General features: G+C 49.2%; 7 protein-coding genes across 7 annotated transcripts; 3 read left to right on the top strand and 4 right to left on the bottom strand.

Moving 5' to 3' along the window:
- Positions 1 to 337: 337 nt before the first annotated feature.
- On the top strand, positions 338 to 1,596 carry N7516_002828 (glucose-induced degradation complex GID8; the record flags this gene model as incomplete). The annotated part of the gene is made up of 4 exons (XM_057215548.1): positions 338 to 352; positions 405 to 484; positions 677 to 872; positions 1,087 to 1,596. 4 exons carry the CDS (start codon positions 338 to 340, stop codon positions 1,594 to 1,596), a joined length of 801 nt encoding a protein of 266 aa, XP_057077431.1.
- A 691-nt stretch (positions 1,597 to 2,287) lies between these two features.
- Positions 2,288 to 4,586, bottom strand: N7516_002827 (putative NADH-ubiquinone oxidoreductase 64 kDa subunit; the record flags this gene model as incomplete). The annotated part of the gene is made up of 5 exons (XM_057215547.1): positions 2,288 to 2,304; positions 2,372 to 3,103; positions 3,164 to 3,314; positions 3,371 to 3,711; positions 3,773 to 4,586. 5 exons carry the CDS (start codon positions 4,584 to 4,586, stop codon positions 2,288 to 2,290), a joined length of 2,055 nt encoding a protein of 684 aa, XP_057077430.1.
- Positions 4,587 to 5,205: 619 nt separating this feature from the next.
- On the bottom strand, positions 5,206 to 10,718 carry N7516_002826 (putative sister chromatid cohesion protein Mis4; the record flags this gene model as incomplete). The annotated part of the gene is made up of 5 exons (XM_057215546.1): positions 5,206 to 5,913; positions 5,964 to 10,060; positions 10,118 to 10,254; positions 10,308 to 10,497; positions 10,559 to 10,718. 5 exons carry the CDS (start codon positions 10,716 to 10,718, stop codon positions 5,206 to 5,208), a joined length of 5,292 nt encoding a protein of 1,763 aa, XP_057077429.1.
- A 164-nt stretch (positions 10,719 to 10,882) lies between these two features.
- On the top strand, positions 10,883 to 11,567 carry N7516_002825 (DNA-directed RNA polymerase I core subunit RPA12; the record flags this gene model as incomplete). The annotated part of the gene is made up of 3 exons (XM_057215545.1): positions 10,883 to 11,180; positions 11,252 to 11,483; positions 11,549 to 11,567. 3 exons carry the CDS (start codon positions 10,883 to 10,885, stop codon positions 11,565 to 11,567), a joined length of 549 nt encoding a protein of 182 aa, XP_057077428.1.
- A 140-nt stretch (positions 11,568 to 11,707) lies between these two features.
- Positions 11,708 to 12,768, bottom strand: N7516_002824 (deoxyhypusine monooxygenase; the record flags this gene model as incomplete). The annotated part of the gene is made up of 2 exons (XM_057215544.1): positions 11,708 to 12,230; positions 12,299 to 12,768. 2 exons carry the CDS (start codon positions 12,766 to 12,768, stop codon positions 11,708 to 11,710), a joined length of 993 nt encoding a protein of 330 aa, XP_057077427.1.
- A 1,083-nt stretch (positions 12,769 to 13,851) lies between these two features.
- N7516_002823 (ETC complex I subunit) lies at positions 13,852 to 14,632 on the bottom strand (the record flags this gene model as incomplete). The annotated part of the gene is made up of 3 exons (XM_057215543.1): positions 13,852 to 14,161; positions 14,225 to 14,335; positions 14,397 to 14,632. 3 exons carry the CDS (start codon positions 14,630 to 14,632, stop codon positions 13,852 to 13,854), a joined length of 657 nt encoding a protein of 218 aa, XP_057077426.1.
- A 22-nt stretch (positions 14,633 to 14,654) lies between these two features.
- Positions 14,655 to 20,543, top strand: N7516_002822 (uncharacterized protein; the record flags this gene model as incomplete). The annotated part of the gene is made up of 10 exons (XM_057215542.1): positions 14,655 to 14,833; positions 14,920 to 14,971; positions 15,042 to 15,056; positions 15,202 to 15,355; positions 15,411 to 15,459; positions 16,007 to 16,277; positions 16,465 to 16,707; positions 16,759 to 17,014; positions 17,063 to 17,230; positions 17,290 to 20,543. 10 exons carry the CDS (start codon positions 14,655 to 14,657, stop codon positions 20,541 to 20,543), a joined length of 4,641 nt encoding a protein of 1,546 aa, XP_057077425.1.
- Between the last annotated feature and the right edge of the window lie 858 nt (positions 20,544 to 21,401).

Genomic DNA, 21,401 nt, shown 5'->3' with positions numbered 1-21,401 from the left:
AAAGCTGCCCAGGCCTGGACCCACCGTACTTACCTAATCCCTAGTCCCAAAGCGGGTTAGTCGATGTTCATTTCCTGGAAGGTTCCAAGATTGCCATGGCTGCTCACGTGCCATATAAGCGGGTATTATGTAATCACCCGTTTGGGGTTAGCGTCTTACTTTCGCTTAAGCTACTTCTTCCGCCGCGAGCTTTTCAATTTCTTTTCTCTTTCTCATTCAATCCGGTCTTCTCCCACAAAGCGATTTGCCTTTCCCCATGGCCGTCGTCTCTCGGGTTGCCTTCCAGCTTTACGGATAGCTTCAGATCAGATTCAAGACTGGCTATCTAGCTCATATAATGTCTGCTAATCTTGTATGCTTCTCGGCTTGACACCCGTGGTTGCTGGCATTTTAACACTATCCAGATGTCTCGCACTCCCTCGACTGCGACGCCTACTTGGCATCACTTCGAGCGGAAGCTCGAGGAGGTCAAGCCGTCCAAAACGTGAGTTACCTCTATCATACCCCATCCCCGCCTGCCCACCACCACCGTGACATGATGTTCTTGAAATTAAGTTGGGAATCTCTCTGAAAACATGTGAGGAAAAACAAATTGACTTATCCTTCTGATTCACGTCACCACTGCAAATATTTCACTCATCCGTTGAATAAATGGTCACTGACTATTATAAAACAGTGATATCAACTATTTGGTCATGGATTATCTCATCACCAACGGCTATCCCGCTGCTGCGAAGAAATTCGCAGTGGAAGCCAATATCCAACTGAGAACGGATGTTGAAGCCATCCAGGAGCGGGTTGAAATCCGCACTGCGATTCACTCCGGTGATATCCAGGCTGCCGTTGAAAAAATCAACGAGCTGAATCCTCAGGTAAGAATTTTCTCCCACTAGTCTACTTTTCACCCCTTGGCCCCACTTGCTATGATTATACCAAGTTTCATGCACCACTCTTAAACTCCCTTCCGGGACATTTGCAGAAAAACAAACATCTTCAGTCCTCAGTATGAGCAACTGCCAAATATTGAATCCTACCAGCACATCACACATTTCATGTCAAGTGCCCTGGCTAACAAGACTTCAATAGATCCTTGACGAAGACCCATCCTTGCATTTCGCACTCCTGCGTCTGCAGCTGGTTGAGTTAATCCGCACCTGCATGGACACCCCCGGTAGCGATATTACTCCTGCCCTGGATTTTGCGACGGCACAACTTGCACCACGCGCTCCTACAAACCCTCAGTTCTTGGCCGATCTGGAGCGGACCCTTGCCCTTCTTATTTTCCCCAGTGATAAACTGGCCCCTTCGCTTGCGTCGCTCCTGGACCCTGCACTTCGTAAAGAAATCGCAACCCGAGTCAACGAGGCAATTCTGCAGAACCAGGGTGCTCGTAAAGAGGCCCGGCTGCGCAACCTGGTGAAGACCCGGGCATACGCCGAGAAGAAGGCACGAGAGGCCAAAAAAAACATCCCAGATACCCTGGATATTGGCTTGGTCGGCGATTCTCACGACAATAGTAACAGTAATGACCTTGCTACTAACATTCGTGACACTTTGATGTCGAACAACAGCGACATCGATACAATGATATCTTGATCCCATTTTCCTCTCAAGCTGGCTTGATTGTCAGTCACATCCCCCCTGCATCCCTTGTCCTGTCACGGCAGAATCTTTTTTTTCGGTCTTTGCTCTTCTAGCGCGGCGTTTTGGATCCACCTTTCTAGGTTCAGGCGATAGTATTTCGCTTTCAACATGGGCGTTTCGGCCCCTTTCCAATATTAATTTCGAATGATGGTCACGTACCTTATTTTATTCCTTGATCCTAAACATTGAACACAATCGTTCTGTAGCATAATATAATATCCCTTGATTATACAGTAAACTCCTGTTATAACAAATCAATTAATATATGGTGAAAAATTCGATAAATCCAGGTATTGAAACCCCAAGTCCATAATGTAATATGTACATTATGTACATATATCCACGTTCATTATATATAACTGGGTTTTACTGTATTTGAAAAATCATTGGTAGAATGTATACGAACAATGCATGTATGCAGCATCAACCGGTGCACACCATAAAATCCAACCGGCAAATATAAATCAAGCGTGGCTATGAAAACCGATAAAGAAGCAACAAAAGAAAGATCTATAAACGAGTTTTAAAAACAAACGAAATAGCTCCGGACTCACGCCTGCCGAATATCGAAAACAAATATCAAACAAAAATGTCTCTAGATGAACCAATGACAGAACTCAACTGAGAAGCAACATCGGCTTCCTTAGAAGCTCATGAGATCTGGAGAAAGAAATATTAGCAAAGCGCGAACATTGATAGAGAAGTAATTTGAAAATAAAAGACATACCTCTTCCAAAGAACGCTCTCTTGGCCCAATCCATGGCCAGCATACACCGCGTGCGGAAGCTAACACTCTCAGCGAAGTAGATACTACGCCAAAGATACATAGCAATGACACCGCCACTAAAGCTCATGCCACCAAAGTCAAAGACAGCGGCGTTGCTAATGTATGCCAAGCTTCCGAGGTGCCTATACTTGAATGCCTTGTAGACAGCCTCGTCAAGGTCACCGTAGTCGATTTCGTTGGCCTTGAGACCGGGAAGCGCGGCGGCAATCTTGGTCAGTTTACGGCCCAGGTACACACCCTGCTGGTTGGCGCGTTGGGCAGTGGCAGGCAGGGACGTGAGCTTGGTGTCAATTTGGTGTAGGAGCTCCGACAACTCGCCGTAGTCGAGAGTGCCGGAGTGGTCCTTGTCGTACTTCTCGAAGAGTAGGTCCAAGCGACGGAGGTGGTTCGAGGCTTGTGGGAAGCGTTTCTTAATACGAGTAGCGAATTCGGTCCATTCGGAGAAAGTGAGGTGCACTTTCTCAGGGTCGCGGCCTTTCTCCCAGGCAACGGTGCGGAGGAACCTGATGATGTTGTCTGCGATGTTGTTCTGGACTGTTGAGCAGTCGCCGATTGCGTAGACGTCACCCAAGGGAGCGCCAATTACGCGGAGGTGGGAGTCGGTTTCGAGAGCGTGCTTGTTGTTTTGGCCTTCCAGGTTGTTAGAGAGTGTTTGTGAGATCTCGGCTCGGGCTAAAGAGATGTTAGTGATTGAAGAGCTAGCATATTGAGTGATTGCGTTAGTGCACTAACCAACTCCAGTAGACCACAAGCAGAATCCAGTTGGGATTTCTTTTATAACGGTCTTGCCGTCTTCCACCTGGGAGAAAAGAACCCGATCGGCACGCACTTCCTTGACACGGGCGTTGGTCAACACCTCAACGCCATCGCGAGTGAATCGACCCTACAATGCGTTAGTGTTAGAACATGCAAGGGGGTTTTGATGTGGAGGAAACATACCTCGGCATACTTAGAGAGTGCTTCGTCATAAGTGTTCAGGATGTGAGTTCGGCTTTGGATGATGTGGACAGACATCTCGTTTCGTACAATGCGAGGGAAAGAACGAAGCAGATCTTCATTTAAGAGATCGAACAGCTCGGCAGCAAATTCAACGCCTGTTGGGCCACCGCCGCATATGACAAAGGATAGAAGGCGTCTGCGCTCTTCATCAGAGGTGGTGGGGAGACATGCTAACTCCATGTTCTCTAGAACCTTGTTCTTGATTTGACGAGCATCATCAATAGTCTTCAAAAAGTTACAGTTTTCAAGGCCCTTCACACCATGTGGGTTTGTTACACAACCTAGTACATAGAATGTTAATACGTTTGAACTTGAACCTGCTTATTCTTTGGTACAACATACCGACTCCGACAACAAGCTTGTCGTATGGAAGATAGAAGTTCTTTGTCTGACCATCTTGACCAACCTGGGATACTTCCACCAGCTTCGCAGAGAAATCGACATCGACTGCGGAAGCTTTGAGGAAGTGACCATTAACCCGATCAATAATGCGCCGAACGGGCTCAACCAGCGAGCGAAGACCCAAAGTCCCAACCGTAGCAGAAGGTAACATAGGAGTAAACAGGAAATAGTTGGTAGGGGAAACAACAGTAATATGGTAATCGGCAGGGTTCAAGTTCTTGAGGAGGGCGATGCTACCCCAGCCCGTTCCTAGGATAACCAAACGAGGCTTATCCTTCTGCTCAAGCATAGCCTCCGAGTCATAGTCGCCAACCAGCACATCGGCGATAGGCAAGTTCTTCGGGCCTCCGAGTCGAGGATTAAGAGCCAATTCCGAGACTGGGATATCCATCCCACTGCCACCTTCGTGGTATGTACTAGCATCGTAGATAAAGAAAGCGACGACCACAGCGCCGGTGGTGACGATGAAGAACCCGCAGAATGTAAAGACCTTGCGTATAGCAGTGATAACACGGGATTGTTTCAAAGGTGCAGCTTTAGCTGCGAGTTCTGATTTGAATCGGATCGGCATGGAGGCCGGCGTCAGGGCTCGCCATTGGGGGGCTGGTCGGCGACGAACAGTGTGTATGGAGCGGGACAGAGGTTGGCGGGATGTAAATAACGCCTTCGAGACATTAATTCGGCTTGGTAATGACCCCATTGACTTCAGTGCGGCGCCGTCCGCACGGGTCCGGCGCAACATCGCGTTTAGCATTGTCATAACAGGGAGGGGAGCTTGCGTAGAGGATGTTCAGGGATGGAAACAAGAGACGAATCAGCTCATGATCCGTTCCCATGCACTCAAATGATGAGCGATCTTGAAGCAATCTAAGAGAAAATGAGTCTATCTCACAAAAAGTTAAGGAACCCAGGACAAACAGATACGACGCCTACAATCACCGACGTCATCTTAAGGACAGTCACGTGACAAGAGCTACTCGGGAAGCCGGCATCAAACCCTTCAACTCATACGACAGCTCCGGGCTCCATTTGTAGATTCACCGACAACTATATCTAGATAAGTCACTCTTGGTGTGTACCAATGGAAATGAATCCGTGGAATTCTATCTATTATGTATATACCCATAAATTAATGGGAGTGGATATCGGGCCGAGCTCGAGGAAAGCCTCAACAAGCTCCGAGTATGTATGAAAAAGAGCGTAAACATAACCAGCCATTTCGGTCTCGAAAATAAAAATAAAAAGGCCATTCCCCGCAGAATGCTTCATGCGCAGGGGAAAATAAATAAACGCCGACCTCGCTTGACATGCAAAAAAAAAAAAGAAAAAAAAAAAAACTTATCCTGTATGATGGATGATGTGGATACGCGAAATCAGTCCCAATCTAGATCCTCATCCGGCTCAATGCTAGACTTCTTCCTTCCAGTTGAACTCTTCCGGCTCTTAGGGCGCTTGCTGAGGTTTGAGCTGGAGACAGAGCTCTTGCGCTTCATGGACCGAGGAGCCACCGTCTCATCGATATCTCCGGTAGCGTCCAGGCTGTCCCCTTCCGCGTCCTCCTCTCCATCCACCCTGAACTCTTCGTCAATGGAGAGTAGAGTTGCAAACTCTCGACATTTTTGGTGCATCGCTTCCTCGCTGTCTAGGGCTGTGATATTTGTGGCAATGGCTTCCCAGAACTTGTCACCGGTCACACCGTGCACCTTGGTGGCAGTTTTATTGAGCTCCTTCGTTACAGGTTTCCCTTCTTTGGTCTTGCTGTGGGCATGAACTCCGTAGAGACGACGAAGGTGAGTTCGAGCTTCCCAAAGCATTGACAATGATGCAGCAGCAGTTGCCAACAGTCTCAATGTCGCAGGGTTGGCTTGCCGTGGTATGATTGTTGATTGAGGCATCTCAGGTGCAAACCCCGGCATCATATCATTTGAAGCATCCAACTGAGGCGGACCAATCGGGGTGGAGGATATGTCCGTCTCAATCGCGTGTGCAATGACAGTGCCAGTCGAAGAAACGATACGCTCCATACACGCGATGGTTGGCACCACTTCAGCCAATTGACCGTAGTCAAAAAAGGCCAGGTTCTGGGAGATGAAGCGTGCTAGTAGAAGATGTTCTGGGGGTTGCCAGTTACATCCAATTTCTTCGGTTCGAAGTTGATTTTGGAGCAAAGGTTTGCGAGGAACTTTTTCTGGTAACGGCTGTTGCTGATTTTGACAATCTCGAACAATGGTGCGAGCTTCGAGACGTAAGGCCGAGCAGTAGCGCCATTGGAGTCACCAACAATATCACGCTGGTAATAGAACGCCTCTTGCACAGCCCGCATGTATTCTCGCTCAAACATGGATTCGTATTGTTGATGGAGCATTTTGTGTGTGTCGAACGCGATTTTCGCAATTGCAGGAACGGTAGAAGTCTCCAGAGAGACGAGAACACCTGCGCATTCCTTTGGATGCACTAAGCCCTGCCTATTGATACTCGCAATGAGTTCAATGGCAGTCAGTGAATAAGTATCCTGGCGCGATTGTGCCACCTGAAGCATGCTTGAGAGGAAGTGTTGGGCGATCAAAGCAGCAGCGCCATCATTGTCGCTAGCTCTCAAAGAACCACCCAATCTGGTGGTGTCTTCCTGGGCGGCGGCTTCTGCAGTTGGCATGACGGCCTTTTCGGATTTGCCTTCATGGATGGCAAAGAAGTCTGCAAATGATCGGAGAACGATGTTTTGTAGGCTCGGGGCATCTTCCTTGAAAGCTTGAGCGAAGGTCTGCCGTGTGCGTTCTCGGCCGAATTGGCCAGGCCAAGACTGGCATATAGATCCCAGGCTTTCGAGGGCCATGACCCTCACCTCAAATGGTGAATTTGATGCAGTGAAGGGAATAATGGAGTCAACCATCAGCCCCGCAACTGAGCCACCGGCCCAGGTGGAGAATTCACTCTTAAAATGAGATGCATACTTTTCAAGATCGCAATGCCGCCCAACGCAACCTGCAATACGAATGTAACTCTTGGCACGGGCTAGGATTGCAGCATGTGCAGTTGAAGAGAGATCAACACTTTTGTACTGTTGCAATGGTTTCAGTACAGAAACCGTCAATTTCACCAGTCTGTTCGTATTCTGCAGAACACTGTTGATGGTCCACAAACAAGCCATGACTTCGTTCAACTCTGAACGGGCGAGCTTGGCAACACTCTTGAAAAGGTCATTCTGCACTTCCTTCAGAAGGGTGTTGTGGGACGAGGATAAGAATGGCAGGACGCAACGATAGATAACTACAACCGATCGGAATATGAAAAGGTCATCTGCGGTGGAAAGGTGTCCGATGTAAGGATGTAGGGTCTCCAGCTGATCCGGGGTAAACAGCTTCGCATTCGACTTGGCAAAGACGGTGATTGTCTGTAAAAGAGCTTGCTGGAATTCCTTGCTGGATCCATCTGAATCCTCCACCAGTCTCTGGAACATGGTAGAGACCATCGCTTTGCAAACTTTGAAGTTCAACGCCGCTGACTTGGATTTGTCCGAAAGGACAGCTTTCAAACAGACGCTAAGGGACTCCAGGGCAGCTTCACTGCGCTCGGTCAGGCCAACGATGAGACCTACCTGCTCTCCGAGAGCCATTTTCAATTTTGGTCCCTCGGACGAGGAGTCAATGGATTCGTGGAATGGAACGAGCCATATTTCCTCGAAGGTTTGGCGAGCCAAAGATGCCACACTCTCCTCAAGATCGCCTGTGCGTTGGAGGAAACTGTCCAGAATAGCCAGCTTCAATTCCTTTCGAGACGTTTTGTGGTAAAGTTCCTTCAAAAGCCCAATACAACGTTTCCGGACACCAGCTGTTTGGTCGGCTGCACAGGCCAAAATGCTTCGACATCCTTCTTCCTCGAGCTTAGGCTTCAGCCCAATGCATTGTCCAATCAACTGTAATGCGGAGTCTCGAACCATGGGCGAGGCATCCGTCGTACACCGGTGTATTACGCGCAAAACGGAAGGATCTCTGTCAAGAAGGTTCGGGTCTTTTTCGAGCATGTAGATGACACTTTTTAAGCTGCGGCTGCGAACCTTGGCCGAGTCACCAAGGAAAGAGGCCAAAAGAACTTTGAGAATGGTGTCGAATGCTTTGCCGAAGTTGGAATTCAAGACCGTGAGGATATAGGCAAATTTGCCATGCACGTTGGGGATTTTGTCAAATTCTTTGTGGGTCTCTAACCAGCGTGGATCTGAGAAGGATCTTGTTAAAAGAGTAACCAAATCATCAGTCATCTCGTCATGTGCAATTTCTTCCTGGTCCTCGGAGTTGTAATATAGGGCGCAGGCTGTTTTGGCCCATTGAGCCAAGTAGTAGCCCCGCGCGCTGGTCAGTTGCCAATTGTCGGAATTCTTGTCTTGCAAAAGGTGCTCGAGTGAAATCCTATACGGACCCGTTGGAGTGATGAGGTCTTGATGATGCAGTGCGCCAGAAGAAAATTCCTCAAATTGTTGTTTGAGGTAATCAGTCAATTCACTGTCCGAATCTTCTAGAGCTGGGAGCATGTGCTGAGCGGTTGCTATCAAATCTGAGATAGCAGAACCCATCCAGCCAAGAAGCTCAAGTGCCATGCTCTTCGCAGTGGCCGGGCTCTTATCTTGGTCGGTGATTTGAATCATGCGCAAGGCCAAGATCCGGAGAAGCAGCTCTGCAGCCGGCCAATCAGCCGAGCCCAGTACATTTATTAGATCCTGAGTGAAAAGATCTAGAATATTGCGGTATGGCTGGTCACCAGTTTTCGTCGAGTTCATAGCACGCTGGACGATGAAGTTCACAATGTATTGTGCGGAGCGCATAGCATTGTCGTAGAGTCGGTTGGCCTTGTTCGCTAGGCGTTCCAACGATTCGTCTGACTCGTCGTCATCAGACTCACCGTTGTCATGGTTCTCGCCATCGCCCATAAGCTCGTCGTCATCGTCATCTGCTTGTGCTTTGATTCGACGTTTGGTCTTCGATCGCGAGGGTGTCTCCAACGCAGTTGTCTGAACGAGCTGCAGGACTAGTGCGGTGAGTAGCTGGATGTTTTTTCCATCTGCAACTTTGAACTGTCGGGCATTCTGCCGTGTGGTGGGAAGTTTCTCCAATGAGACCAGAATCTCATCCAGAATAAAGGGTCGCTGCTCAGGATATTTGGAAAACACCTTTGCAAGTACATCCATTGCACCACGTCTCGCAGGCTCGTACTTCTGATATCCTAAAGCAGAGTCTTTGTCATTGTGTGCATTTTCCACAAATATTAGCTTTGCAGCAAAGAATTCCGCGGCCGTGATCGTCCCTTCGGAGACGTCGATGCGAGACAAAAAGTCTGCAAAAAGAGTGAGAACTTTCTTGCTCTGGTGAACAAGAGTGCCAATGATCCGCTTCTGGGCAGAGAAGAAGTGAAAATGCTGGCCGTCTTTACCACCAGGACGCGATTCCACTGCGGGAATAATGCAATGATCAAATAGTTGATTGAGAACGGCGGGAATGGCTTCGATGAGATCTTCTGGACAAAGATCTCGCTCGGTCTGGCGCCCAGACATCGTCTGCAGCAGTGTTCCGATTGCAAATAGTGCGTTCAACTCATCCTCGATCTTACTCAGCCACTCCTGGGACTCAAGCTCGCTGGGTGAATCGCCTAAGCCTATGTCGAGAGATTGGGCAGCAATGATTGGCTTCTCGCACAATTTTTGAATGCGGTTGAGATAATCAGACGGTATGTCCTGGAGTCGGTCAAACCCTGCAACTTTCCGAAGGGCTTTCTGGAGGCGAGTATGAGCATCAGATGATAGTACCAACCCATGCACCTCTAGAGATGTTGGGTTCACGAAAATCGGGTTTGGTGTGTCAGAAGTTGGGGGAGTCGAAGTATCGGGTTCAATTTGGTCTTCCGCTTCAAAAACCTCGTGAAGAAGATCTTGAAGCTTCTGCAATGCTGCATCTGCTTCCTCTTTTTGGTCCTTGAGTCGCACCGCCGCCATAGCATCTTGGCCATGGGCTTTCAATTGAAGCTTCTTCGCATTTGCGTAATCGTTATGTTGAGGTACGGATTTGATTGGAATAACGACGGATAGTTGGCTCGATGAAGGAGGACGATTCTGTTCAAAAGAGGCTGAGAAAGACGCCGAGTTCGATTTGTTCGCAGCGTATGCGCGCTGATTTAATGAAGCAGCTGTCTTCGGGATGAGGTCTTTATTTTCTGGTTTTGTCTTTGGGGGTGCTTCGGGATCTGTGGTCGGTCAGTCAATTGACTATGTACAAACTTCTGTGACATCTTGGGACTTACATCTGAATGCAATGTCCGTAGAGTTAAGCATCATCCGTGCGAAGGAACCAAGGCTATTGCGACCGGAACTAGCACCGTTAGGATCATTTGGGCGCAACTGTTGACTTCGTGTAGGAACCCGAGGAAGCTTGAATTTGCTGTGAAATCCAAATAAGTTAACTGCGCTTAGAAAGACTTCAAGTTTCCTTACAATTCTGTCAGCTGGTCTCCATCCAGCAACTGTTGAATATATTCTCGAGACGTCTCTAAGCGACTAGAATCATCCTGTCCAGATTGCATTTCCGAGTCGAGTTCACCCAGTGTTTTGCGGCCTTCCTGGAGGACATGGTTTATAGAAGTAGTGTTTGAAGGTCGACCAACATCGGGGCGTAGGATACAATCTGTGCATACAAGCCGTCAGTAAATTGAGTAGAACTGGAGAGACAAAGAGAACAGACGAACCAAGACCAAAGACAGGCGCGCTGGACATGGATGAGTACTGCAGTGCCTCATCCACAGATAGCGGCCTTTGATTCTGAAACTGCATATTGGAGCCATATTGTGGCATCTGATCATGGCCGTTGATGACCACCTGCACGGCGGGTCGTCCATTATGGTCCATGGTCAAGGTTAAGTCAAAAGAAGTAGGCGCGAATCATAAATTTGACATGCTCTTGGTAGAGACATGGCAAAGAAGGCAGGCCCCTTATGACATCCCTAGATCGTTTAAGTAATGAAAAAACAGAATCTGAAAGAAAATGAGCTGAGCTACGATCAAATGCGTTCATGAATTCAATATGGGTGACGGTACCCCAACTGCCACCTGTGACCGCCTATCTAGAGGCTCGTGCGTCCAAAAAAAGTTGCATAGATTATTCGCTGCATAAGGTCCCGTTCGTTGTCACTCTGCTTACGCCTTTGATCTTCTGCAGCTTTCAGATCGTCAATTTCATTTTACACTCTATCAACATGTCTGCCATAGGTTCCTTGATTTTCTGTACGGATTGTGGTAATCTCCTGCGAGAATCTACTGGCAATGCGAATGCGATTCTGCACTGTGATGTCTGCGGCACTCGGAATAAAGGTAGGTGAATAGAAACCTTTCTAATTCTTACTAGGCTACTAGATAATTCATTTCTAACCTTCAATTTGCAGATACAATTCCCCAAACAACCGTGTCTGAGTCCAAGCCGTCCGCATTCCCCTCAGCATTGAGAGCCAAACGATCGGCAGTCCAGACCCTGTCAGCAGAGGACCGGAAGACTGAGGCTATCATTGATCGCACATGTAACGAATGCGGGAGGAAGGAGATGTTCTACACTACAGTGCAACTGCGCAGTGCCGATGAAGGAAGTACCGTGTTCTACAGATGTGTCTGCGGATTCAAGTATGCCCACCCACCTCGAAAACATGTAATTATGCATACCCAACACTTACTGATTACTTCGACAGGGAAACCTCCAACAATTAATCTTGAAAACACGGATTGTACAAAAGATATGGGGAAATGTCTATTTTTGGACAAAGGCTGTATAACTAGCGGGACAAGAGTATTAAAATCACGACCGTCACGAGACAATTTTCTTTTTTTTTTTTTTTGCAAGATATTCATCATGCAGCAACGGGTGCAGCACTATCCGGGATCAGCGCATATTGGGTTTCACCATTCTTCTCGAACTCTGCCATGTCAAGAGCAACAATGACACTGTCCCTGACCACTTGATTGGGGTCATTCAAGAATTTCTTCAAGGTCTCCTCTACACCATCCTCCTCGCCCAGGCTACCGAGAGCCTCAGCCGCTTCGTGTCGCACCATTCCTACTTCCGACAGGTCACTCAGCGAGGCTGTAAGACTAGGGATTGAGGCAGGGTGGCAGAGTTGTCCGAACACAAAGGCAACCTCGTGGCGGAAGAGAGGAGAGGGGTCTTTGAGGCCCTTGGCCAACGCATTGACGGCGTCGACTGCTGTGGGGAGATCTGGGGGCGAGGCAAGGTCGCGCAGACCGAACATCGCACGGTATCTTTGGAACAGAGGGAGCTTGGTGTCAAGCAGTGTCTTTTCCAGGTCTGGGATGCAGGGTTCAGCGCTGGCCTCTACGGGCATAGGTGGAGCAGGGTCGATAGAAGTGAAATCACTGTAAATCAAAAGACCTCAATTTTAGTATTTCTCTTCATGGTATATAATCTCCCGCGCAGATCGTACCTAGGCTTCAATTTCTCGGTCTTGCGCTCTTCTGAGTTCTCCCACTGGATTCGATCCACAGCGATGTCGCAAGTCTCGCGGATGATATCCAGTTCCTTTGTATCATCCCTCAATCTCTTGAGGATGTCCAAGCTATCCGCGTATCCAAGAGCGCCCAGCGCCTCGGCAGCCTCATGGCGACACATCGCATCCTCCTCGGTATCCTTCACCACATGCTGCAGGTATGCGACAGATTCGAAGTTTTTAGTTTGGCCGAGGCAGTAGGCAAGTTCATGCTTGAGCAGAGCTGAGGGCGACGCGAAACCTGCGGCGATCGCTTCGATGGCGGGGAGAGTCTGGTCTGTGGTGGGCTGTAGACAGGCCAGGTACTTAAGGGAGAAAAGAGCGCGGAAGCGGCGAGCAAGCGGCTCAGATTCAGACACTAGCACCTTGCGGAGAGTAAGAACGGTATTATCTGTTTCAGAGGCCATTTTGAGGGGTGTAGTTGGACAGGGGAGTATAGAGGTGGAAAAGAAAAGTTGTTAATCTTTTTGATCTTATCAATTTTTAGAGTGGGGGGCGGGGCCCATTCAGGCCTTGGTTATGCAGGGGGATTTTTTTTTTTCGCTCGTACGTTATTGTCTTCAATGCTTCCGGCGTAAGCCCAGGTCATAATTTATTGGTAGTTGTGGATTAAACTACCCTTACAGTTAAATAATCATGTATCGTTGTAGGTTTAAGGGTTGAGTACGTGGGATCTTGTAGATGGGAGCGCTGATCTCAATATATGTTGTATGTAGTTTGCTCTACTTGTGTATTCTAGTGAGAACCTTGGACTTTGAATAAAAATCGACTAAAGAACAAAATATATGTCCGTATACTTGCTATACACATATTACGAGCCATCTACGTCCTAAAATATACAGTTAATATTGAAATACCTAGGTAGAAGCTTGAATGGATCAGTTCGAACCACCACAGAACTAAAACTAGCCCTACTTTATACATAGTTATATAGTCATCAGCACGTTACGTTCTTGCTCATAGAACCATGCTCATACAATGGAACCAGTGGCTGGATGATATTATATAAAGCACTTCGGGATCCGAGCACAGCCGTGTTGAGAAATATGGGATAGTTGGAGCTCAAGGGTAGGCGTTTGTAGTAAATAAGTATTTCAGGTGATGGTTTCGTTAATGCCTACACCGACCGCGTCTAATTAAGAATAGTATATATCCCCTAGTATTATAAAGCATCTTAAATAATCGAAAAGTAAACAACTTTTACTTACCAATAGGCGAATAAGGGACGTTTACTTACCCATTAATTTTATATGTAACATGATGGATATACATCTGTTGACATTTCCAAAAAAAAAAGAAAGTATATCACCACATAGAAGTAGACTCGACATCGTTCCTTCTGCTCCTGGAGGTTAAATGGGACTTGACTATAGTTAGCCCTAACTCATGAAGTCTAGAGATGACCTATATTAGGACGCGATATATGGAAGTGCTTGAAATTGAGTTCGAGTGGTAAACTAAATATGTACATAATACAGCGCGAAGTCAAATCATTTGGTCTTGATATGTCTGAGCTTCTTGGGCTCGTGGACGAAGTTGTTGGCATAGGACTTGGGCACGAAGCGGCGTTCGTTCGGTTCCTGGACAAAGTATTCGTAACCCTGCTTCTGAGCAAAAGCGATAGCGTCTTCCTTCGACTTGAACGTCAGGTTGGTACCCTGCATGCTATCGGCAGACGATTGCCAGCCCATGAGGGGGTTCTCCCAACGGTGACCCCGCTGCAAGATATCCCAATCCATGCGCCAGTGGTGCTGGTGCCAGGTACCGGACTGTGTTGCGGCCTTGGTAGGGCGGTAGATACTGTGAGAGTCATGGGTTAGTATGCAAGAGCTGGTAATACTGCTCGAAATTTGCCTAACGTACCGGACATTGCGGCCCTGGAGATCGGTAGGGGCTCCGGAGAGGACGGCCGCGGGGAGAGTGTCGCCGGGCTCACTACCATCCATCACGCGCTTGGGCACCGGGGAAAATTGCCTTAATTGAAGCGAAGGGTTAGTGAAAAGATCTGCGACGGAACCAAAGGGGGATGTCGTACGAGGTGCCGTGGTCAATGGTGGCCTCATAATCCGGCTGGTGACGGGTCATAGCCTCGGAGGGGGTCTCCTTGGTGATCAGGGAGCTGTCCCTAGAAGGCGTGGTGGGAGCATCCGCGGTGGTGGTTTTCACGGAAGGAACGCCCTTGGGGGCGTTGGAGAGGAAACGGGCGTTGACAGGCGTAGAAAGTCGGCTGACCCGAAGGCCAGCAGCACCCCCGATTCTGAAGAGCGACATTGTGTCTTTTTGGATGCGGGGAATGGTCGTTGCCAATGAGGACTCCCTTCAAGTGTGGTTTGGTTGCGAATTACAGGCAGGTCACGACACCCCCCGAATCGGGTTTAGCCGGGCTTGGCAAGCCGAACACCCGCAGGGCTCGGTTTGTTCCTCCTTCCTCCTCCATCAGCTTTCTTTGGTTCACTTGCATCGCGAATCAACGTAAGTTCACGTCTCTACCACCCTACGAATGCTCGTTGAGAGCCGCTCTATTTAGTGCGACCAATTTTTGACCCCATTCAGCCTAGACAAGATGAGCTACATTGCCCGCCGAGGTCTCTCGACCTTGATCCCCCCAAGGTAAGAGCACCCCCATTGATGACTATCTGTAGTCATCCGATTTCTGAAATGATGCTAATTGTCCCTCCAGGTCGCCTCCCCTAACGTGAGTTACCCACGCGCTGCCATCTTCGACTGAGTGCATCCCTTCCACACCCGTCCCGCCCCGAAGCCTTTTTTTTGTGAAGCCCGCGATTTGATTAAAATGTCGTCTTTCTTCTGCCTTCATCACTGACATATTCTCAATCAAGGCCATCGGTGCCGCCCAGGATGCCGCCCGCATGGAGCGTGTTGTGACCTTCTACGCTGGCCTTCCCCGTGGCCCTGCCGCTGCTGTCAAGCCCACCGGCCTCGTCGGTCGCTACCAGGCCCGCTACTTCAATGGCAAGAACGCCTCTGGTGTTCGTACGTATTCTCCATTTGTCCCCTTGTATTGATACGGGTACTAATTTCGATGCAGCCTTTATCCACGCTATTGGCGGTATCCTGATCCTGGGTTACGGCATGGAGTACTACTTCCACCTGCGTATGTGTTTTCCAGCTATTAAACTCCATATATACCCTCTTTATATTTGGGACGCCACTGACTCTTATTTTTTTCCGATCAGGTCATCACAAGAACCACCCCCACTAAGCCTTCCCTTTCAATCAAATAGATGGAGGATTGATGTATATACTGGATCCTCTGTCCTAGTGCAAGGGAAAGCTATGGGTTTAGCGAGAATTTTAGAATCTCACTGTGTTTGAATATTCAGATTTACTATACTTCCTGTCTTTTTGTCGTAGTTGTAGTAGATTTGGAAGTATAACACATAACATAGAAGCTTGAGTGACGGGCTCTTTCCATAGTGTTTTTTTATCATATACAGACTTCACACCAAATATCAACGTCCGAACAATTTACCATTTACAAGTAACGACAGCATCCAAACGACATCATTCTGTAAACTGATTAACGCATCAAAAATCCAGCGCTTGCGCTTTTGAAAAGATACATCTCAAGGTGTGTGGGTAGACTTCACAACTTTTGTACGGGCCACGCTAAACCGAAAGCAGCGACCCTCAGCTTCAACCCGAGTTGACTCTTGAATCTCGTATCATCCTCCCTATCTTTGTATCATCAACCGTCCTTACGCATACTCCCTCCCTCTTTGCCCTAATCCCATCCTGGGACCTCTTGGGCTGCGGATTTCCCGAGACACACGCGCCTATCGATTCCGCGACCGTTCGCTCCACATCGAGCCCAACCTCACACGGGCTTTCTCATCAACATCCGAGAGAGAGTTGGTCGATACTATCCCTGGTTGTGATATCCCATATATTCAGGGTGCAACCAGTCAAGGAACCAGTTCAACTGTGGCGATCCTTGGTATCTGACGATAGGTATGTTTCTTTGGATTCTGGCATGTTCGATCTGCAACTACCTATTACATCCCTGTAACTATCTCCCCACTGTCAAGGCACTTGGCTTACATGATCGCTGGAACAGAATCAAAATTGTTATGGCAGAGCAGATCAACCGCGATGTGGTAGATCAGACCCTGTCGGGCGGCGAGCCTTCGCCTTCCGACGTTCCTGCGAGCACCAACGACAATCTATCTGCTGGAGCGGACGCAGGGAAGACCGAACATATCGCAATGACCACTACATCGAACAACTCAGACTTGAATGATCAGCAAAGCCATGAGAAAACGGACACTCTTGATTCGCGGGGAGAAAAAGCCGCCGGTGACAAGGACGCTGGAGGCTCGACGACGGTGAGAGTCGCTTCTTGGTGCGCTCGAAAGCAGTTGCTAATATGGGCGCAGGATACTTCTAAGCAGGGCGCCGGAGTTGTTGCGACTCGAGTTCTTGAACTTAATGGATTGGCCTCGGCATCGGATGGCGGAGAAGATACAGCATCACAAGGTGGTTCGGAATCGGATGCGAGCCGATCAGATGGCAGGAATCCCACTCACAGTGGCTCAGTCAAAAAGCCAGCAGGATTCAAGCCAGTTTCGTTTGCCAAGTTTTCGGTAAACAAGGTCCCGGGGGCTCCAGCACCGCCTAAGGCGCCAGAGAAAGGTATGTTCTTTGTCAAACATTTATCATGGTCGGTCCTAACTTGTTTAGCGCCAACCTCTACAACACCACTCGGTACCCCACAGCCAAGCTCTCGACCGCGCTTGGTTGCGAAGACTACACTCGGCATGCGTGATTCGTTTTCGAAGACTGGAGCAGGTGGAGGCAAGCCTGGTGGATCAGGGCCTGATCCAAATCAAGTGTGGAATAAGAACAGACGTATGTATAGGTCATTCTTTACAGTGGAATCACTTAAACTGACTTTGATATCTGTATAGCTGTTGTGCCCGCTCCCCCGAAACACTTGACCGACGAAGAACTGAAGCAACAGTACGGAATTCACATGACTTCTCGTATCCAAGAAGATGGAGCTGTTAGCTCCGAAGCAAAGTGGGCGGATATCGATGACGATGAAGATGATTGGGCCCCTGAGACGATTGAGTGGACAGATGGAACTAAGGTCAATCTTACTCAATCTCACACTGAACCCCCGCCGGCTCCTAGTCATCGGGAGACCAAAGAGAAAGAGCTACCGCCCGTAGAGCCGAGCATTATGAAAGAGCCTGTCAAGGCTGCACCGAAGCCAGCTGTATCAATGGGATCGCGGGCTATGGTACTCAAGGTTGGAGCGAACGCTGAACGACAAGCGAGAACTGCGAGTGCTTCTTCCAACGGTACAAATGACAAAGTTCCATCTAGCTCTACAAGCCCAGCACCGCCATCCAAGTCTCCTTGGGCCGCTCTGCCTCCTGTCGAGAGAGTGTCACCAGTGAATGCCCCGGTCCAACCTCACCAACAGCGCATGCCCGCGAGGTACCCTCACAGAGATGACAGCCATCATGCCCCAATGGCACCACCCAAGGAGATTGCAGCGGATGATTTCAACCGTGCATGGAAAGATCAGTCAGATTTGCCTCAGCTTTTCAATCCTCGATCTTCCCAGTACGAGCCGGTGGCAGAAAATAGGAGAGGATCCTGGCGTCATGATCAACACCCCCGTGCTCCTGCGGTTTTGCAGAGACCAAACGATCATCCAAGTGGACCGGCAGAGCCATCTGCTGCATTCCAGACGCACAGATCTAGCCATCAGGATGGTATGGGCTGGGGTGGTCGTCGTCGCACATCATCAAACGTGAGCGGAGGAAGCGGAGCATTTGGCCGTAGGATGTCAGTTGGCCGATTTGATGCCCCTCCGAGATACAATGATGCTCGAAGAGGCTCTCAAGTGAATGGCCTGGGTGATTCAGCAACAATGGGCCACGAGCAGCACCATGGCAAAGACGAGACTGCTCCGTCTGGTCCAAATGGTACAGGACGTGGAACTATTGACGTAGGTGTTTCTCCTGTGGAAACACAGCCAGTGATCGCTCAAGCTCCTCAAGTTCCGCAAGAACCTCAGGAGGATCCTGTTGCCCTGCAAGAGCGTATTATGAAGGAGAAACGTCTAGAGGCGCGGCAACGAAGAATCGAACAGGAGGAGAAAGAGGAAGCGGCTAAAAAGGAGAGGATTAGGCAACGTCTTGCTGCAATGGGTCCTGCACCAGAGAAGAAAGCCCCGGAAACGCGCAACGCCCCCTCCCTTCAGTCTCGACCCCAACCTCAACCTCACTCCCACCCTCTTCATCCTCCCCACACCCCTTCTCAACTTCCTATCCAACCCATCCACTCTATTTCTTCACCTCCCAAACCTCCTGTTCCAGAACCCAATCGGGAACCAAAACAGTATGGTATGATGAAAGTGCATCATCCCGACTCAGTCAAGAAACTCGTTGGTGCACATGACCGCACATCTGAGAGCAAACATCTCAACCGACGTGTCTCATCACCCCACCAAGAACACCACCGTGACTCTGCACTTCCATCTACCTCACACCTCAAACCCGAGCCTCACTCACCTGCCCAGAGCAAGGCATCTGACCCAAAACTCGACGAGCACGGTACTCAGTGGCAAGGCAATTTAGCTTCTACTTCACCGTGGTCTCATCCTAATATTGCTGTGCCATCTACATCCGCGAAAAATCTGTGGAAACCTTTTGGCAGTGATCGCACTCCAACTCTCGGTAACGGCATCTTTGACCAACCTCTTGGAACTTTTACATCACGCGAAAACCCTCTAGGCCAACTCGGCTTAGATTCGTCAAATATGCCTACCCCTCCCAAGTTCTCTGCTCCTAAGGAGACAACTGATTCTTTGCCGTCGCCTGAGGCACGTCACCCCTCATTCGAGACCCTCAATCCAATTGGACGCCCCAACCCAATCGGACCGCCGAGCACACGGAATGCCCGTGCCCTTAACGACTGGAATACCTTCCACGAGAACGCCTTGGAGAAGGAATCTCAGAACGCAAAGGAGTTTCTGAAGAGACTCAATGAAAGACAGAAGGGGGGCCCAGCCCCTCCACCTGCGCCTGTAGTTTTCGCTGAGACTTGGAAGAAAACTCGTGCTACTGAAGACGGCAGACGAGTCGTCACCCAGGTCACCGAAAGAGTCGTGAATAACGAAGAGGAGATTGCGAAGGCCAAGGCAGCCGCCAACCAGCAATCCAACCCTCTCACCACTCTTGATACTCCCATGGACAGTCTCAACGTCTCTGACATCGGCGTTCGTCCAGCCGGTAACGTTTCTACCAGGAGCTCCCGGTTCTTCCCCCCGGCATCTGAACAGTGGAAGCGCCAGGTCGCTGAGAAGGAGCGCAGCAGTCCTTCGCCTCCTCCTCCTGAGGAACTTAGCCACCCTGTCTATTACGGAGACGCGAAGCGACCCCATGTTAATCTTCCGACCCCTAAGCCTCCGAAGCCCGTTGTTAAGCTGCCCCCAAAGGCCATTGGTGCCCCGGCGCCCCCGCCAACATTTGCTTCTATGGCAGCTGCGCCACCGCGTAATGTGGTGCCTCCTTCCACCGCGCTTTCGTGGCAGGACAAGATCAACGGCCTTTTCGGCAAGACCACCCCTACGCAGAAAAAGAGTGTCTTAGCTGTGACATCAGCTACCAAGGAACCTCTTCCTGTTCATGCTACCGCCGTGTCTGTCTCTATTCCTCAGACCAAGATTGGTTCACAGGCTGGCGATGGCGATTTCGCCGTTCGACAAGTTGATGAACAGGATGAGATGTTTGAAGACCGCGAACCAGGCTCCCTGCCTGCGGTTCGTGTGCCGAATATGGCGCCCCAGAATTCTTGGAGCGCAACCCGGCCATCAGAACGAACTCGTGGAAAGAACTTCAAGCCGGTCCACGCGCAAACCATTCAACCGTTCCTGGTTGGCCATAATGATCGGGACACTCATGGGAATACTCGCGCTTCGGTTCTACTTCCAGGCGGCTCTGAACCCAAAGCCGTGCTCATCCAACGCAAGGCTGGCCCACCTCGAGGTCGCAATTCCAACACCAATGCCCGACCCCGCAAGGGAATCAACAACAAGTCTAGCGAAGTTTTTGGTAATGGCAACAAGAAGCCTACCTCTAACACCGTCCCACGACAGCAACCCCGCCAGCGGTCGGGCTGGAGTCCAGAGCCGCCCACTTCTCGTTAAGAAGTTTCGGCCTTGCAATCATATGGTTCATCTTAAAGCGTTTTCGGTATCTTCTTTCTGGTTTCTGGTTCATCTTGTCTCGGAGGCGAGAACCTGAGGTCATTCTCGCTAACCCCTAATCAACATTTGTTTTCGACATTTGTTGCCGCCTACTCCATTACTCTTCTCTGGAGTTGGGCCCACAATTCAGTACCTCTTCACGCATTTGCGTCTCATGTACTTGTGATTTTTCGAATTCTCACTTCTTGTGACCCCCCCCTTCCCCGAGTGGTGCATGCTTGTTCCGACCTAGCAGTATCACAGTGCCCAATGTTGCGAGTATTCAGCAAACTCACATCAATACTTCACAAGAGAATTCTATCGTTACAAAATTCCATGTTCTTTGACCAGTGTAGATGTAGTCTCCAGCTCTCATCATAGGTGAAGGAAGCCTGCCTTCATCCCCCGAATCACATGTATTTATTCCCTGTCAATGTAGTACTTCCACGGTGTGCTCAATCTCAAGCAACTCCATCTAGGAAACGACGGCGTTGTCCCTATCACTCCCCAATGAATCTCTTGCAGTTATGAAATGTTCAAGTGGAATTGTATTCACTTGCATGTGAATTTTAAGTAAAAGCAAGAAGTGAATTTCTCACTGAGAGGTGAGATCTCTCTGGCCTAATCTAATGTACTACTTGTTATCACGTTCATATGCGTAGTAATGGCCACTGTTTCCAAGGTATCTAGTTGGCCTGGCAAATGGAAACCCCGAATGGTTGAGCTCATCGTTCTAGAGCGAATGAAATTGTAATAATCTTTCGATATATGTTGTCCTAGTAGAATGGAATATGGTAAGTGGTTATAGTCATTGGCCAT

This window comes from Penicillium verrucosum, assembly GCF_028828655.1.
Source record: "Penicillium verrucosum strain IBT 35672 chromosome Unknown utg000001l_segment0_segment0, whole genome shotgun sequence".
Classification (NCBI taxonomy): domain Eukaryota; kingdom Fungi; phylum Ascomycota; class Eurotiomycetes; order Eurotiales; family Aspergillaceae; genus Penicillium; species Penicillium verrucosum.
This window is presented reverse-complemented; position numbering and strand designations above follow the sequence as displayed.